This window comes from Lissotriton helveticus, chromosome 3_1, assembly GCF_964261635.1.
Source record: "Lissotriton helveticus chromosome 3_1, aLisHel1.1, whole genome shotgun sequence".
NCBI lineage: Eukaryota > Metazoa > Chordata > Amphibia > Caudata > Salamandridae > Lissotriton > Lissotriton helveticus.
This window is the reverse complement of record NC_136061.1, coordinates 84,791,203-84,809,551: the sequence shown is the minus strand read 5'-3', so window position 1 is coordinate 84,809,551 and position 18,349 is coordinate 84,791,203. Positions and strand designations below refer to the sequence as shown.

At 52.4% G+C, this 18,349-nt stretch overlaps 1 protein-coding gene across 1 annotated transcript in view; it reads left to right on the top strand.

Annotated features, from left to right (window-relative positions):
- The window catches only part of SMARCAL1 (SNF2 related chromatin remodeling annealing helicase 1), a 326,034-nt gene extending 308,059 nt beyond the window's left edge, over window positions 1-17,975 (top strand). The window contains exons 16-17 of the mRNA XM_078679275.1: window positions 15,557-15,653; window positions 17,677-17,975. Of these exons, the coding sequence (XP_078535401.1) occupies window positions 15,557-15,653; window positions 17,677-17,880 (301 nt within the window). The 3' untranslated portion in view covers window positions 17,881-17,975. The remainder of the gene's footprint in view (window positions 1-15,556; window positions 15,654-17,676) is intronic.
- Window positions 17,976-18,349: the final 374 nt, after the last annotated feature.

Genomic DNA, 18,349 nt, shown 5'->3' with positions numbered 1-18,349 from the left:
CGGACTCAGCCGCAGGTGCATGATGGATCACGATCTCTTTCAGCAGTGGGGAGAGCCTTGTTTAGATCTATTCTCCACCAAAGAGAACGCACAATGTCAGCAGTTCTTCGTGTTTGACTTTACAAGATGGCATTTTCTCGGTGTCTCCTTTTGTCATGAGTGGAGCTGCGGCCTCCGGTAGGCCTTTCCGCCAGTCCCACTTCTACCCAGAGTGCTGAAGAAGATCAATAGCGACCGGGTCCAAGTCATTATTGTGGCTTCAGACTGGGCACGAAGAGTCTGGTACCCCAAGCTCTTGAGCATGGCCATCGATCCTCTGATCAGACTGCCTCTTCAGGAGGATCTGTTGTGCAGTAGGTGGGGCCGATCCTCCACCTGAACCTGTCCAGCCTCCACCTCCTTGCGTGGAGATTGAGCGGCAACAGTCGACAGCCTTTGACCTTCTTTCCTGAAGTCTGTAATGTCATCTTGGCAGTCAGTCGTCCCTCGACTAAATCGGTATACGCCTGTAGGTGGAACAAATTTGTGGCACGGTGCACAGCAAAGGCTGTGGATCCCCTTTCTGGCCCTCTTTCAGAGGGTCTCCTCTTCATTCTTTCTTTGGCCCAGCAGGGCACTGCTTTGGGCACCCTTAACCGCTTCCGCGCTACCGCGAATTCCCGCCGTGCGCTGAAATTTCAAAAATGGCTTGTTTGTGACAAAGCCAGCTCGTCATGCGCGCAGCGCAGGAAACGCTGATGACGAGCTGGCTTTGTCATCCGCGCTGAAGGGGTTAAAGGCTATCTTTCAGCCATTTCGGCCTTTCTTCACTTTCATGATCAGCCTTCTCTTTTCAAGTCCCCTATTGTAAACAGATTTATGAAGGGCATTCACTCCTCTCTTTCCTCCTTCTTTCGTAATGCCCCAGTGGGACTTGAATCTTGTACTTATCTTACGTGTTTTCTCTTTGAGCCCCTACATAATTGTTCTCTTTGTCTTCTTTCATTAAAGACTGTTTTCCTGCTTGCCTTCACTTCTGCTATCAGGGTGAGTGAGCTTCAGGCTCTGTCTTCCAAGCCTCCTTTTCTTACTGTTCATCCGGGCAAAGTGGTCTTTCGCACTAGGCCCTCTTTTCTGCCAAAAGTGGTTACTTCTTTCCCCATAGGTCAGACCATCACATTGCCCACCTTCTTCCTGCCTCCGTACCCTTCCAAAGAGGAGGAGAGACTCCACTGTCTGGACCTAAAAGGTGCCCTGTTCTTCTACCTTGACCGCACTAAATAATTCCGGGTGGATGATCAACTCTTCGTAGGTTATGTGGGCGCCAAGAAAGGTCGGGCCGTGCACAAATGTACTAGCTCTCAATGGGTTGTTCTATGCATCAAGATCTGCTATTCTTTGGCAAAAAAGGAACCTCCAGTAGTACTGTGCGCTCACTCTACCAGGGCGATGGCAGCCACTACTGCATTGGGACGTGGAGTTCCGCTGGTTGACATCCGCCAGGCAACCACGTGGGCATCCCTGCACACGTTCACGGGACATTACTACCTGGACAGCCAAGTCTGGAGAGAAAGCTTTTCAGGCTGTTCTGTTCTCCAGGACTTCCTAGTGTGAACTTAGTTTGCAGACCCACCACCGAGGTTGGCAATGCTGGGGTATCTATTCTAAGGTAAGGAATCTAGAACTACGGTCTCTTTCAGATGAACAAGTTACTTACCTTCGGTAACGATATATCTGTAAGAGACATATGTAGTTATAGATTCCTTACCGCCCGACCCATCCTCCCTGTTCTGCGAACTGACTTATAGGGAGAGGGACTCCCTACCAGGGCCCTAGTTTTGGGCACCAGTGGTTAGTGTCTTGCATAGCTTTGCGGTTCTGTTGTGGAAAGTCCGGTCAGAACTGTTTTAAGCGCCATGGGGCAGCGTCTAAGTAGACATCACTACGTCCTCCTGGGGACCGTGGTGCCGACGACGGACGCAGAGTCCACCAACGCCACCTACCGACATGCAGGCGTACTGCTACAAACAAATTTCTCCAGATCCAGTCTGACACCTGGGGGTAATTCTAAGGTAAGGAATCTATAACTACATATGTCTCTTATAGATACATCGCTACTGGGGGCAAGTAATTTGTTCTTTAAGTTACTATTCTGAAAATGCCACTTTAGAAAGTTGTCATTTTTCTTTCTAAACCAATTGTGCCTTTCTACAGTGTCCAGGGTGACATTACTGTAATTGCTCTTCTGTGGTGTGATCTGTATTCTTTCCAGACATAGCCTTGCTCGTGGGGCAGGGTGTTTCTCTCCTGAGAAGAATGTCCTGGGGGGTTGTACTCAGCCCTTAATAAGTGATAACTTCAGTTTGGGAAAAGATAGAGAAATGCTTCTTCCACTCATTTAAATTGTAATTTAAAATTCTCTTTAATGTCAAAGTCAGATTTGAAGTTACTATTCTGATAGTGCACTTTTGGAAACTTAGCATTTGTTTCTCTAAAACAAATATGCCTTTCTACAGTGTCCAGGGTGACATGACTGTAATAGCCCTCCTGTGGTGTGATCTGTATTCTTTCCAGACATGGAGAAAAAAGAGCCTTGGTCGTGGGGCAGGGTGTTTCTCTCCTGAGGAGAATGTCCTTGGGGGTTGTACTCAACCCTCTTGAGCTTTAATAAGTAGCCTCAGGGATGTTCCCTCCCCCTACCTGACGTCTAAGGGCTGCCTGCCTGCCCTACCACTGACAAATTCCTCAGGACACCCCCGCGCCGCACGGCCCTCCAGTTGTGTGTGTGCCCCCTCGCTGCTGCTCGCTGCGCCGATCTGCAGTTTTTCTCCTGTTCTCTTTTCCTGTTCATTGCCTTGCTGTTGTTTTTGTTACCCTGTTGTATTTTGTTCAATTTGTACCTCTGGTGTAACCCCCGCTCCCCGCTTCCCGCCGCCGTGAGATTGCGGCCCCGCCCCCTTTTCTTCTGTGCCCTCCCAGCTCCCGCCTCCCAGCTGCTCCTCCCTCCCACTTCGCCTTAAATGGAGACGCACGGACGCGCAGCGGTCACGCGCAGTGGGCGTGCCAATTGTGCGCCGAAGGCGCGCCAAAGGCAAGCCCGTCTGCGCCTGGACCGCGCCCAGCGCTAGGACCCCTGGCCCCCGAGGATGCCAGCCCACATGACGGACTTACGACGCCGCCACCCTCAACGCCAGCCGGAACCCCGCCTGCTACCGAGCCACCCTGAAACGCACCCACGGACCCTTCACCTGCCAAGCCTGCAAGTTCACCTGCCTCCGGACCTGCACCGCACCCGCCAAGCCGAGCCCCAGCGACAACCACCTCAAGTGCATCCTGCTCAACACCCTCTCCGTCCACAGACACGCCGTCGAGCTCTGGAACCTGCTCGACACAACAGCACCAGACGTCGCCTTCCTCACAGAAACCTGGATGAACGCCTCCTCAGCGCTCGACATCGCCACAGCCATCCCGGACGGATACAAGATCACCCGGAAGGACTGCGTCAACCAGACGGGAGGAGGTATCGCCATCGTACACAAGAACACCATCCGCATCTTGACCAAGTCCGACGACACCTTCACCGCCGCCGAACACCTCCACTTCCAGATACACACCGACCCCAAGACGACCCTCATCTACAGACCCCCGGGACCACGCACACAATTCAGTGAAGACATTGAAGACTTCATCAGCCCACACGCCCTCCCCTCCGCTGACTACATCCTCCTAGGGGACCTCAACTTCCACCTGGAGAATAACAATGACAGCAACACCACCAGCCTGCTGGACAACCTCGCCAACCTCGGACTCAAGCAACTGGTGAACACCCCCACCCACTAAGCCGGCCACACGCTTGACCCTGTCTTCTCATCCAGCAAGCACATCTCCTTCAGCCACTCCACCGGACTTCATTGGACTGACCATAGCTGCGTCCACTTCAGCTTCAGAAGAACCACGAGCCACCACCACCCGCAACAGGTTCCTCTCCGGAGCTGGAGCAAGATCACTGCCGAGCAGCTCACTGCCTCCCTCAGCCAGAACCCTCCCACCAGCACAACGGACCCCAACAAAGCAGCCAGCAACCTCACACAGTGGCTGACCGCCTGCGCCGACAACCTCGCTCCACTAAAGAACCCTCCCAGCAGACCGGGCAGCAAGAAAACCCCCTGGTTCACCGACGAACTCAAGGACTGAAAGAAGAACTGCCGCACCCTCGAGAAAGCCTGGCGCCTCGACCAGACCACAGACAACATGACCGCCCTCAAGCAAGCCACCCGCAAGCACCACCAGCTGATCCGCACCACCAAGAAGACAGCACTCAAAGAACGACTGGACAACAACGCCCACGACAGCAAGGAACTCTTCAGCATCGTCAAAGAGTTCTCCAACCCCAGCGCCGGAAACAACGACATCACCCCCTCACAAGACCTCTGCGACTCACTCGCCTCGTTCTTCCACCGCAAGATCGCCGACATACACAACAGCTTCGGCGCACAGACCACGCACCCAACGACCGAACCGACGCCCGCCACCACCACCCTCTGCAACTGGACCCCGGTCAGCACCGAAGACACCCCCCGCACGATGAATACCATCCACTCCGGATCCCCAACCGACCCCTGCCCCCACCACGTCTTCAACAAGGCCGACGCCATCATCGCACCCCATCTCCGGGACATCAACACCTCCCTCCACACCGCCACCTTCCCGGAGAACTGGAAGCACGCCGAGCTCAGCGCCCTCCTGAAGAAACCAACAGCGGACCCCACCGACCTCAAGAACTTCCGCCCCATCTCACTCCTCCCTTTTCCTGCCAAAGTCATCGAGAAGACCGTCAACAGACAGCTTGCAGCCTTCCTCGAGAAGAACGGATCCCTCGACCCCTCGCAGTCCGGTTTCCGAGCCAACCACAGCACCGAGACCGCCCTGATCGCAGCCACCGATGACATCAGATACCTGCTCGACAACGGGGAAACAGCGGCCCTCATTCTCCTGGACCTCTCTGCAGCGTTCGACACTGTCTGCCACCGCACCCTAGTGCAGCGCCTCAGCAACATCGGAATCCAAGAGAAGGTACTGGAATGGATCATCTCGTTCCTCACCGGAAGAACCCAGATAGTCCGCCTCCCCCGTTCAGATCCGAGGCCACCAAAGTCATCTGCGGCGTACCACAAGGATCATCTCTCAGCCCAACCCTCTTCAACGTCTACATGAGCCCCCTCGCGGACATCGCACGCCAACACAACCTCAACATCATCTCCTACGCCGACGACACCCAGCTGATCCTCTCCTTCACCAACAACCCCGCCACCGCCAGAGCCAGCCTACACGAAGGGATGAAAGACGTCGCCGAGTGGATGAAGAACAGCTGCCTGAAACTGAACTCAGACAAGACGGAAGTCCTCATCCTGGGATTATCGCCCTCCGCCTGGGACGATTCCTGGTGGCCCCCTACCCTGGGCACCACTCCCAAGCCAACGGACCACGCACGCAACCTGGGCTTCATCCTGGACTCCTCCCTCTCGATGACCAGACAAGTCAACGCCGTCTCCGCATCATGCTTCAACACCCTGCGCATGCTCCGCAAGATCTTCCGATGGATCCCCACCGAAACCAGGAAGACCGTCACCCAGGCACTCGTCACCAGCAGACTGGACTACAGGAACACCCTCTACGCCGGAACCACAGCCAAACTTCAAAAAAGACTCCAACGCATCCACAACGCCTCCGCACGACTCATCCTGGACATCCCCCGACACAGCCACATCTCCGGCCACCTGAGAGACCTGCACTGGCTCCCAGTCAGCAAGAGAATCACGTTCAGGCTCCTCACCCACGCACACAAGGCTATCCACGACCTGGGCCCCAAGTACCTCAACGACTGCCTGACCTTCTACATGCCCACCCGCCAGCTACGATCGACCAGCCACGCCCTTGCCGCCATACCACGCATCCGCAGAGCCACCGCCGGAGGAAGATCCTTCTCCTACCTGGCAGCCTAGACTTGGAACTCCCTCCCCATCCACCTTCGGCTGACCCAACACCATCTCTCCTTCAGGAAGCAGCTCAAGACCTGGCTGTTAGGGCAGTGACGTACCCCTCCCCCCCCAGCGCCTTGAGACCCTTCCGGGTGAGTAGCGCGCTATACAAATGCCTTGATTGATTGATTGACACCTTGGCCTGTCTGCTTCTGTCCCTCAGACAGATTGGAGCCAACCCGAGAAGAAGGGGAAGATTAGACAAAGGGGGTATCCCACAGTTTGGCACTGGGTATAAGAATAGCACCCTAAGAGAACTGGCACTGGATATAAGAATAGCACCCTCAGACCTCATCAGAGGACTCCTGGACGTGTGGAAGATTTAGAAGACTGACTGCCTTTCTGTCTGAAGAAGGAAGATTGGACTGGCTTGATCCCCAAAAGTGACTTCAAGGGTCAGTTGGCTAACCTCTTGTTTGAGATACAGGGACACAACAAGCTTCCAGAAACCTCCCAGCAACTTCTCAGCTGACCAACACCACTTGGACCTGTCTATGCCCTGCTACTGGCCTCTGCTGGAGTGAGTCCTGAACCCCAAGAGGTGCCCACAGGTCCTGGACCCTTGTCTGGCATCAGAGTGTACTCCTCCTGCCTCAAACAGAACTCCAGGTGAACATCCAGAAGTTGCGCTGCTTCTCGTAACCACGAGCGGGCTCTTCATGCCAAGAAACATCAATCCGCGACACCCACCAACACGAAGCGTTAGCGACAACCGGCTTTTCGCGTCAGCTATGACCAACCGTGCTAGCAATGGCTGCCTCGTCTCCCGCCAAAGAGAATCTCCAGCAATGACCTGCTCTTCGTGTCAGCCACCAACATAAAGCTCCAGCAGCAACCTGCTATTCATTTCGCCAAAGGACTCTCTCCCCTGCCAATGTGAAACTCCAGCTGAGGCTCCCTGTGTAGACTTGGAGTCTGAGAAGGTAAGCTCTTCTCAGAACTCACCTGATTCTTGCATCCAACCTACGCTCCTTCGCGGTTGGGCTGAACTTGACCCGGTCCAGCGGGACCAGATACCCGCAAGAGGCACTTCGTGCTTTTTGGTGCTATTTTCACCTACAACTTTAAAAATACGCAACCCCGGTTTTGCTGATTTGGATTTTTGATGTTTTGGTGTCATTTTATTTATTACATTATACTTGTGTTGTGTTTTCAATTTATATCTGTTTGAATACTACATATATACTTTACATATTGCCTCTAAGTTAAGCTTGACTGTTTTTGTGCTAAGCTACTAGAGGGTTAAGCAGTTCATTTAGTGACTTTTGTGTTACAACCTGAAGAAGAATTGTGTTTATCATTTGATTGTGCTACCACCCCTCTGAATTAATAACCCAATTTATTGCACAGTGCACCCCGCACACTCTCACTCCTGCTAGAACAGCCTCCCTGCATTGGTATACACAAACAACTCAAATGGGTTATTTAATCTATATTTAAGAAATTAGCATGTACATTCAGTATAGGTACATATTAAGCAAGTGAAAGTTTTATATGGGAAACCTCTGAGGAGTGGTACAGTGACTTTAATCTCTACTTTGGAGAAAGGTTTTGGGACTTAATTTCTGGTGGAGACTTCCAGGTATGAACATGTGCTCTTTTTTTTTTTTTTTAAGTATTTTTATTGTGGCGAAGATAAGAAGAAGGCACAAGGTATACAATGATCAACCCAGTCAGTATGGAAACAGCAGGAACAAAAAGTCCCAGAATCAATACACAGCCGTGTATGGCCCACATCCCGGAGGCAGGGCGGCGCAGGAGTAAACATACATTCGAATAGGGAAAAGTGCAATTGTGCTCCAAGTAACAATAAAACATTATCAATGTCCACGCCAGTTTTCTTATGTTGCATTCCTACACTACATAACAGTTTGAACAATAACGAACTACCCCATGAATGACATTCTAGTGCTGATCCGAATATAGGAGGAGAAGCATGCAAGGGCCAGCTAGGGTGCAGTCATCACAATGTAGTGTGGCCTATTGGGAATTCCAGCTAATACAAACATGGCTGCCAAGGAACAGTAGCGTGATCACCAGGGGCCGCCGCACCACCTCAAACACTCCGTTCCAGACCCCCCTCCTCCCCATCACCAGACTCCGAGGACGCAGAGGAAAACAACTCAGCGCTGGTAGCGTCTGAGTCATCCTCCCTCATCCCTTCCATACACATAGTTCTCCAGGCGAGTAAGTCATCCTGGAGCTTCTCGTCTCTGCGAGAGCGCTGCATGTGTGTCTCCTCCGCTAAGGTCCATTCCTTGACATCTCGTAACCAATGAGAAAGTTCAGGCGCCCTCTGACCCATCCAGGTAATGGCCACCCGTCTCCTCGCCAGTACCAACAGAAGTTGCAGCAATTTATAAGACAGACCTTTCTTCTTCGGTTTAGGCACTAACGCTAGCAGGCAGGGAAGTGGGTCCAGTTGCAACCTAAGATGTGTGGCACGGGTAATGAATATCACCACCCTGCGCCAAAAATCCTGGACCAATGGACATTCCCACGCTAGGTGCAGGAACCCCGCCCTTGCCATCCCACATCTAGGGCAATTGTGACGTCTATCTGACGATATACGGTGGAGGGAGACAGGTGTCATGTAAGTACGGTGAACAAAATTAAAGTGTATAAGCTTAAAGCGTGCATTGCAGGATACTCTACGAGTCAACAGTCCAATCCGCCTCCTCTGGGCCGGGTCCAGCTCTATCCCCAGATCCGCCTCCCATGCCACCCAGGCCGGCGCCAACGGGGGAGTCGAGTCTCGGCGCATGGCGGAGTAAAGGAGGGAAATCAGGCGCCTACCTCTCCCACAGGATAAAATAACGTCCAGAGTATAAGTGAGTTGGGGTGCCTCTGGGAATTGGGGCCACGTCGTCCTAGCCACCTCCCTAAGACTTCCATAGTGTAGGTATTGGCCCTCCTCGAGGTTAAAAGAGTCCATGGCCTTCTCAAAGGACACAAAGGAGTCGTCCGGGTAGAGATCCGCCAGGGTCTCGCAGCCGCCCAAACGCCACTCCCTAAAGGACATATTCGCCTCCAGTGTGAGTATCGGGGCCAATATCCAAAGTGGGAGTTCCCTATGGAACGGCGCGCGCCGTAGAACCTTCTCTACAAAGCGCTGCCAAACGTTGGCCGTATGCCTCACCACATAGGGCAGAGTATCGTCAGCACCTCGACCCTGCATCAAGGCCTCCTGTAGGCCCTTAACAGTAGTCACGCCTGCCAACAGTGCCAACTCCCAGTTTTCGTGTTCAGCAAACCACCTGGCGGCCGGGAGAAGCTGTGCCGCATAGTAGTACAGGTCAAATCTCGGGGCTTCAAGGTCCCGGCACCTCGTTACCGTGCAAAGCGCGACCCTGCTACGCCCACCCGCCCAAAGTAGGGAGGTGAGAAGCGAGTTCAGGGTACGGAACACTCGGGGCGGCAACGGACATAGAGTATTCTGCAACACATAAAGGACTCTAGGGAGCATCACCATCTTGGCAACTGCCAGTCGCCCCATGAGGGAGAGGGGAAGTGTATTCCAGAAGGCAATAGATTTACCGAGGGCTGCGAGGATTTTGTCTATATTGTACGCCAGGAGGGCGTCGTCAGAAGCTGCCACCTGAATACCCAAGTACCGAAACGCCAACCGTTCACACCTGAGGCCTAAATATCGGGGATCCGCATCTGGGACCGGGACAGCATCCGTCAGAGGGAACACCAAAGACTTGTTAACATTCATACGCAGGCCAGAGGCCACACCAAAGCGGTCCAATAGCCGCATTAAAACGGGGAAGGCCTCCACCGGGGAAGTCAAATAGAAGAGCGCATCCTCCACGTAGAGGGAGATAACATTGGTAGTATCTCCCACCACTATGCCCCAGTCATGTAGTTCCCTACGGGCGGAAACGGCGAGGGGCTCAATGGCAAGAGCAAATAAGAGAGGGGAGAGAGGGCAGCCCTGTCGGGTGCCTCTCCCTAATGACCATTCGTCGGAGCGGGCCGATCCCAGCAGCACCTTGGCTCGGGGCGCCTTGTAGAGCACCCGGATCCAATTGCAAAATCCAGGACCGAACCCCATTTTCAGGAGCACGTGCAATAGATAACCCCAGTGCACCGTATCAAAGGCTTTGGCCAGATCAACGGAGACCAGCACATGAGGACCCTCTCGTCTCCGCACCTCATGTAATATGTGATTCAGGCGACGCAAATTCATCGCCGTATTGCGACCCGGGATGAAGCCGCACTGGTCGGGATGAACGAGTTGGGACATGTGCGGGGCTAGGCGATTGGCCAGCAGTTTAGTAAGGATTTTTGCATCTGAGTTTATCAATGTGATAGGTCGATAAGCTGCGGGGTCTGTTTTGTCACCGCCCGGCTTCAAGATCATACACACCTCACCCTGATTCATGGAGGGTGGAAGGGTGCCAATACGCAGAGCCTCGTTATAGACCTGTAAGAGGGGGGGGGGCAGGACATGTCGAAAAGCCTGATAAAACTCAGCCGGGTATCCATCTCCACCAGGAGTCCTGGCTCGGGGGAGGGCGGCTATCGCCGCAGTAATCTCACCCAGCGTCAGCTTGACATCGAGTTCCTTCGCCACAGTTTCTGGCAGGGTCTGTAGGCGGAGGTCCTCAAGATACGAGTGGTAGGCGTCCGCTGATATGGACGAGTCAGCTTCATATACGGTTTGCAGATGGCTTCGAAGGACTGCAAGAACATCCGCCTCCGAGTGGACCATAACGCCACTGAGGTTCCGTAGGGCCACGATTCGTTCGGGCGTGAACTCCCGACGAAGAATCCAGGCCAACAAGCGGCCCGACTTATCCCCTTCACGGTGGAGACGCTGCCTATACTGGCCCAGCGTAAATTTATCAAGTCGCGTTAGTATGTCGTGGATGGATACCAGGGCAAGACCCTCCGCCTGTTGGTCCAACGCGGTCGGATCGGGCTGGGATTGGGCGCGCATGAGTGCATCCTCCGCAGTCCGTAAGTCAGAGAGCAACTGTTTCCTGACCCCGTACGATAAGCCCATACACGCTCCGCGTACGACTGCCTTAAGTGCCTCCCACCGGGTGGAGTAGGACAGGTCATTCCCCACCCAATTGAGTTCCAAGTAGTCAGAAAGCGAAGTTGCTACATGATCTCTAGCTACCTGATCTTGAAGCAGGTCAGTCGGCAGGCGCCGCGGGCGCGATGCACAATCAGGCCACTGCGCCACGCACGTGACCGGGACAAGGTCCGACAGATATCGGGCCTGGTGTGTAACCGTCAATATAAGTGAGGAGGGAAGGTTAGCTGCGAGAACCCGGTCTAGCCGACTATGTGTACCGTGCGTCGGAGTATAGCATGTGTAAAGCTTCTGTGTGGGGTGGCAAGTACGCCACATATCCACTGCCCCAAGATTATGCATTACTTCTCGTAAGCGCGCCGTCATACGGGGCTTAGTGCCCTCTCTGGACAGGTGACGGTCCAACTCATGGTGCAGTACGCAATTAAAATCACCGAACCAAAGGAGGGGCGGATCTAAACTCGGAGCCACAATATCCTGTATCTGGGAGAAGAAGGCCGGGTCATCAATGTTCGGGGCATACGTGTTCAGAAGTAGGAGGTCCTTGTCATCTAGTCTGAGTCTCGCCAGTATATATCTACCTTCCACATCTGCGTCAATATATTGAACAGCACAGGGGATCCCTGGGGCCACCCAGATAAGGACCCCCCTAGCATATGTAGAATAGGAGGAATGGAAAACCTGGCCCCTCCACTTCCTAGCCAGGCGTTGTGCGCCTTCCTCATCTAAGTGGGTCTCCTGTAAACAAGCAATCGAAACCCCATGGCGTTTAAGGAAGGTGAGGACCCTGTGTCTCTTGGTGCACGTGCCCAAGCCACGCACATTCCACGTTAAAAACTTAAATCCCATGGCCAGAGCGTACGCCCAAACGGGCTACAGTATAGGCGCAACTCGGACCGCCTCCAAGTGGCCCTTACTACATTTAAATCTAGGGACGCCGCTCTGAGGGCAAGCTTCCCACAAATCGGAACCAATATGCACATAATGTCAGTGTCATCTTCATCACAATCCCAATCCCACCCCCCAACAACCCCAAAACACGAAACTTTTGCAAGAACACCCTCCCCCCCACCACCCACGAGCAATAGGATAGCAACAACCAAAACCGCCACCCCGCCCTTCCCCCCCCCCAGTGCCAGGACGTGCACAGCCACCCCATACAACACACTCCACACACACTCACACACAGCAAAACAACCCCACCCACCCACCACCCAGCTCCCCGAAAGACCAAATGATTCTGAGAGAATCACCCGGGTATATCTCCCCAGCCGTATCAGTAAGGTAAACACGACATCAAACAATTCCACTTCAGACCCCCCATAGCTCACATGACCCAAATGCAATCTCAAGGTACCGACCAGAGTTCGGATGACCCCGGCGACAATGGTGAAATGCTACAGGCCAGAGAATCGCAGGTTAAAGGAGGCCCGCACATCTGAAAGTGAGTACACAGAAATGGCATGATAGTGCAAGCAAGGATCATTCCAACTCCGGTGCCGGTAGGGCAGTCTCCGGGACCACCGGGGCTGTAGAAGTGTGTCCCGCAGTGTTTCCTGCAAAGTGTCCGGTACCAGGATGTCATTAGGAGCAGCCGCCCCCGCTGAGCTCGAGCCAGCTCTCGTCGGCGAGTTATTCATAAGGATGGCTCCATCCGGTCCCACCGTGGGTCGAGCCTCAGGAGAACCTCTGGACCTAGAGCGACGATTTCTCCTACCACGACGCCGTCTCTGTGGCCTGGTACCCCAAGTGTCACCCGAGCCCCCTCGTTCACCTGGGGGCAAGTCATCCCCTCTGATCTCCAGCCATTCCCAAACCTCCGCTGGTGTCTCAAAGAAATGTGCCCGGCCCTGGGCAAGTACCTTGAGCTTGGCGGGATACAGAAGCATGTACTGAAGCTGCATGTCACGGAGTTTTTGTTTAACCCTCAAGTAGGATTTCCTCTGTTCCTGCACCTGTTGGGTATAATCAGGGTATATTGAAATGCGACTGTTCTCCATCGTGTGGGGCCCCGTCTCCCTCGCCGCCTTGAGAATACAGTCGCGGTCCTTGTAATTCAGAATTTTCGCAATGAGGGCTCTAGGAGCCTCTCCCGGTCGCGGAGGGGGCACCAGGGCCCTGTGCGCCCGTTCCACAATGAAGACGTTGGACAATCCAGTCGGACACAGGTGCTCACGGATCCAAGTCTCTAGGAAGCGCTCAGGGTTCCCCGCCTCCAGTCGTTCCGGAACTCCCAGTACTCGTATGTTGCTCCGACGCGCCCGTCCCTCTGCATCCTCAGCGCGCCTTTCCAGTGCCCGGGTAGTAGAGGTGAGCTGGGCAAGTGACTTTTGTAGGGAAGCGACCTCCCCCTGCAGTTGAGTGATATTGCCCTCTGCATCCGAAACCTTGTCCGCGACGTTGCGAAGGTCCGTCCTCAAAAGGTTCACATCTATTGAGACCGTCTCAATCTGGTGCTCCAGGGCCGCGTGTGAACCCTGAATAGCCTTGAGGAGTTCAGCTCTGGACGGTTCCGGCGGATCCTCACCTCTGTCCTCAGGGCCTGTCTGCCGCGTGATCCTCTGCGGCTGGTGGCGAGGGGTGGTGTACTGGACGATCGTATTAGGCTGGGAGGTCTTCGGACCGCGACCCGTGCGGGCCGTCATGACGAGCAGCTCAAGTCCGTATGACAAGATGCGCACCTCAAGCCCGGCTGACCAAGGAGGGCCCCCCCGAACCAATCCAAGTCAGGGATGGCAGGCGCCCCCAGCGCTACACAGACGATGCAGTACCAGTGGTTCAAGTAAGCTGAGAGGCCAGACAGCGCAGGGGTAGCACGCGTCCGCCACCCATCAGTGGGGGTCAGGATATGGATTCCCACCTAGAGAACAGTGAGCAGGACCAGTGAGAACGCAGGCATCAGCACCTCCTCACCCCACAGCACTCACTGTTGGCAGTCTATCAGAGGATCCCCCAGGCTCCGCAGATCTGGGCCGGGAGGAACAGAGGCGCGCTCCGCCACCAGCCGCCTCGGACTCCCTGGAGGCCGCCCGGCACAGGTCCCAAGATGGCGGGCGTGTGGGGGAGGGGCGCAGTCCGACAGTGGGCCCAGCGACGCTGTTCCAGAGTCCCCCCAGATGCAGTAAGGTTGGCGAGGAGCCAAATGAGGAGACAGGCAGAGGTTCGGCAGGAGGAGGGAAGCAGGCACCCAGTCCGTGCAAGGGTCCGTGAAGGTGTCGGGTCCAGCCAGGTACGCAGCAGCCCGGAGGCTCCCGTGGTCACCAGACACTGCGACACGGAGTAAGGGTAGACGGTACTCACGGCCTCCTCCACCAGATGTAGCCGCTTCGGCGGTTCAGGGACACAGCATCGGCAGAGGAAGGGGGGGGGGGGGCCAGAGCTCCGACACAGGAGCAATGCACAAAATGGACGGCGCCTCCGTCCGGACTTCCTCCTCACCTCCCAGCAGTAGGGTCGCTGAGCCGCCGCCCTCCAATCCTCCACTCACAGCGCGGGAGTCGCGGCCAGATCCCGGGGGAAAGCAGGGGGCTCGCCCCGGTTGGTGTGCCCGCAGTCCGGCCCCACCGTGCAGGCCCAGTCCCCGGCGTTGCGTGGTTTAACGCGCCGTCTCCGCCTTCAAGGAGCACCCGTGTCGTCTCTCACAGAGGAACGCAGGTCGTGGGTCCGATTTTTCGGGCTCATGGGCCCCAGCGGGGTCACAGCTCCTATCGACACGCTTTTCCAGCAATCAGGAGAGCCCGGGTAGGATCAATGGCAGGATTTTGCTGGTCTTCGGGACGGAGCTGGAGGAGCTCACGTCCTGTCGGCCATGCTGCTTGGCCACGCATGAACATGTGCTCTTTGAAGTATAGCTGTATAACTGGGAATCCTGAGAAGAAAATGTATGACACAGTGAAGAAACTCTTGTTTATAAAGGGGGTGGTAAGAGAATGGAACAGTTTTTCTGACAGAGCTTGTTGTGGACTCTAAATCAGTAACAGAATGAAATGCCATAGGACGAACAGAGCAATTGTGTAATTCCAAAGTTGAGTCTACGGTGTTTCAATAAACATGGAAATGAGAAGACTTCTTTAGACTAGGCTTCAATGTACCTTTCAGATGTGTTTGTCTACAAAGTAAAACAAATGGTGGTTTCTGTTTTTTGTGTTTCTACCATCTTTTATTCATTATGGACTGCTACTTTCTAGAAAAGATAGAGTTTTGCTCTATGGGGTACATACATTCCAAAAATCAGCTCCGATCCTATCCAGCCAACCACAACATGTTTCTGGGTTTCAAAAAATCTACCTCGGTCATCTATTTTTAAGAGACGTGAAGTGATGTTTTCTGTCACAGCGGGTGTCCCTCTGTGGGATAAAAGGATTTGGTAAACAGACTTTCTTTGCCACTCCAGAAGGTCTTTAATTTGGATTTTCATCCCCTCACCATGATGAATACATTTACAGCTGGGAAATATTGTGCCAGTCTGATGAACAGCATGCTTCTCCCACAGGCCCATGATCCAGGAGAAGATCAGAGTGCTTGGCCAGGCTGGGCTGTCTGAAGATCATTTCTCCCAGACAACAGAATCTACAGATTTCTTCTACAAGGTAAGAGACTTTTGGAAGGAGTGCCAAAGTCGACCAGGTCAGGAGAGGAGCCACCTGTTCTGACCCATAACACCTGTATTATACCATTTAGCCCAGGGTTAAGTTTTTTGGTTTGAAATAAATTCAGCTATCCTAGTTCCAAACCCATACTGAAGGGCTCATGGGATGAGCTAGTTATAGATCATCTTTCTCACATCGCCGTTTTGGTGGCCCAAGGGAGTATTGAATGGGTCTTCTATTCTAAGCCCAATATTTGTATTTAATTCGACAGGCCTCTTGATATTTTTAGGGCAGAAATACACTACCTGGTAACAAAGAGCCTGAAGTGTGTTCCCAGCACATGCCCACTTTCAGCTCTTGTGTGATGTAGTTGTGGAACCTGGCTTGTTTCCCATTGCCTCACCCAGTCTTTTCCATGTTTGTTATTGTAATAGATGGGGGTTGAAATGTTAAGGCTTCCCATACACTACAAGGAATCCTGCCTGTTACGCTTACAATCATGGAAAATAATCTTTTGGAGGGTGACAAATGTCCGTACTTCAAGTAAGCTGGCTAGGCATCAATGCTTAAAATTGTTTCTTTTGTTTTGCATGCAATTTCCAAAAATGTGACATTTCTGTTACCCACACAGGAACATGTTAGTGGGCTTGCTAGCCCTAGATATCTATTCCCCTGGATCTCCTGAATGTATGAATACCAGACATATCTATGTTGCATAGGGATTCTGACAATCTGTGCTTCCTCCTATTCGTATTTAGCCCTCATTCCTTTTTTTCTCTTGGTCTAATAGCCATAGAATTGTAACTGAAAGTAATAATCCAAGAAACACAAACATGATAGGCTACTGCCATAATCCTGATTGGCAGGCTAGGTGCCTTTGGGAAAATAGACGTTTCGTATTTTTGTGCATGAAACTGACCCTATGGGACATTCACCCCTAGCCTCGCTCACATATACATGTTGGTGGGAAAGATGAGCTCGGCTCTCCCCAGGTCAGACATACAAAGCATATATGGGTTTGTAATTAAGCTGGAAACAGCAGATTCTAAAACAATGCTTGCTCGTGGCACCATGATTGGCAGAATAGTGCGTATATCAATTATTGCCTATCAGGCAAATGAACATTAACCCATTAATGGACCTAAATATAGTACCCATATGTTTGAAATCTGTCTTGAGTCTCGCTCTAGTTTCCCTGCTCAGTTTTCTCTCAAGTAGCCCTGGATCTGATGTGTTGCTCATCTTTGTTTTACAGATCATGCTCTTACATGCTCTTGTGGAGAAGCGTTGCTCAATGGTTAGAGCGGCAGACCCTGATGCAGAGGTCTGGCCCGGGACCAGGGTTCAATTCCCGCCTCTGCGGGTCTTGTGCTTAATTTCCTCGGACCTGATCATTCTCGCCTCGGGGCCTAGTCTAATCATGGGTCCCACTCTGTGACTCTGGGCAATAGCTTGCTTAATCTCCACAACGGCCCCAACAGCGCTGGGATGCCTGGCTTCACCTCGGGGGTGCCCAGGAGTGGCCATTTCACAGGGAAAACGCCAGGAAGGGTTCCACAGCGGTATGCGTTACAGCGCCAGGACACCCCAGTTGGGGTATAAGTGCGCTTTACAAGTACAAATTTCATTTCATTTCACATCTGTGATTTATAGGTATCTATTCTGCATCGCAGAGCTCTCCATCTCCCTTCTGTATGTCTCTTTCTCCAAGTATGTTGTGACTGTGGAAGAAGGGAGAATGCTAGTGATGCGGCTGCCTTGTTTTTCTCCCCTGCCTTCCTCCACCTGTTTTTTTCCACCACAAAAGAGAAAATCAATACCAAAGGTGGAAGAGCTGGAACAAGTATTTTAAGTACCTTGAATAGGGTTTTGCAAGATAGGGCGGTAAAGGCTGTTTACCTATTACATTTTAAAGTGATACTTCTTAATCCTAAAACTATTGTAAATCCATATGAAACTCTCTATGAATATTCCAATATTACTTACTTTGACTGTCTTTCTGTTGTGTTTTTTTTACCCAAAGGATCCAAAGCAAAAGACTATTTATGACCTTTTCCAAAGGTCATTTGCGGTAAGTGAAGACGATATAGATGAGGCCACACTTCTGGAAGCTGCTGATGCCTGCCAGGAGGCAGAGCTGGAGCTCACACCAGAAGACACATCAAGCACTTACACAGAAAGCTCATCTAAGAAGAGAAGAATTGAGGACTTCTTCAAAAAAGAATGACATCAAAGTGTTTTAGGATTTCTTATGAGTGTATGTTGTATATCATTGTTATTGTATACTTAAAACATGTGAAAATAAACAGACTTTCAAAAAGATTCCAGTGAGATGTCTCGCAGCTTCAACTATTTCAGTAATGATTGACTTATGAAATGCTTGTTATCCATGTAAGAATCGTGACTTAAAGAGAAAATAATTGATTATGCTCTCTCCTGTTTGAGAAACTATCTTTAAAATTAGTTAAAACCTGGTGGTGAGACCTAACAGCGGTCAATTGCATTCCTTTGTTGCTAGTTTGTCAATCTCAAGTGAAATAAGGTCTTTGTTATGCCTCTTAAATGATGTTAGTATGCTATCTGCATTTTTGTAAACCTCAAATATATTGCTTTTTCTCTACCCTGTCTGACTTCCACCTAGGACAGATACTTTGGTTTTTGCACTTGCCTTTGGGCGCTTCTCTTTCAAAAGATGG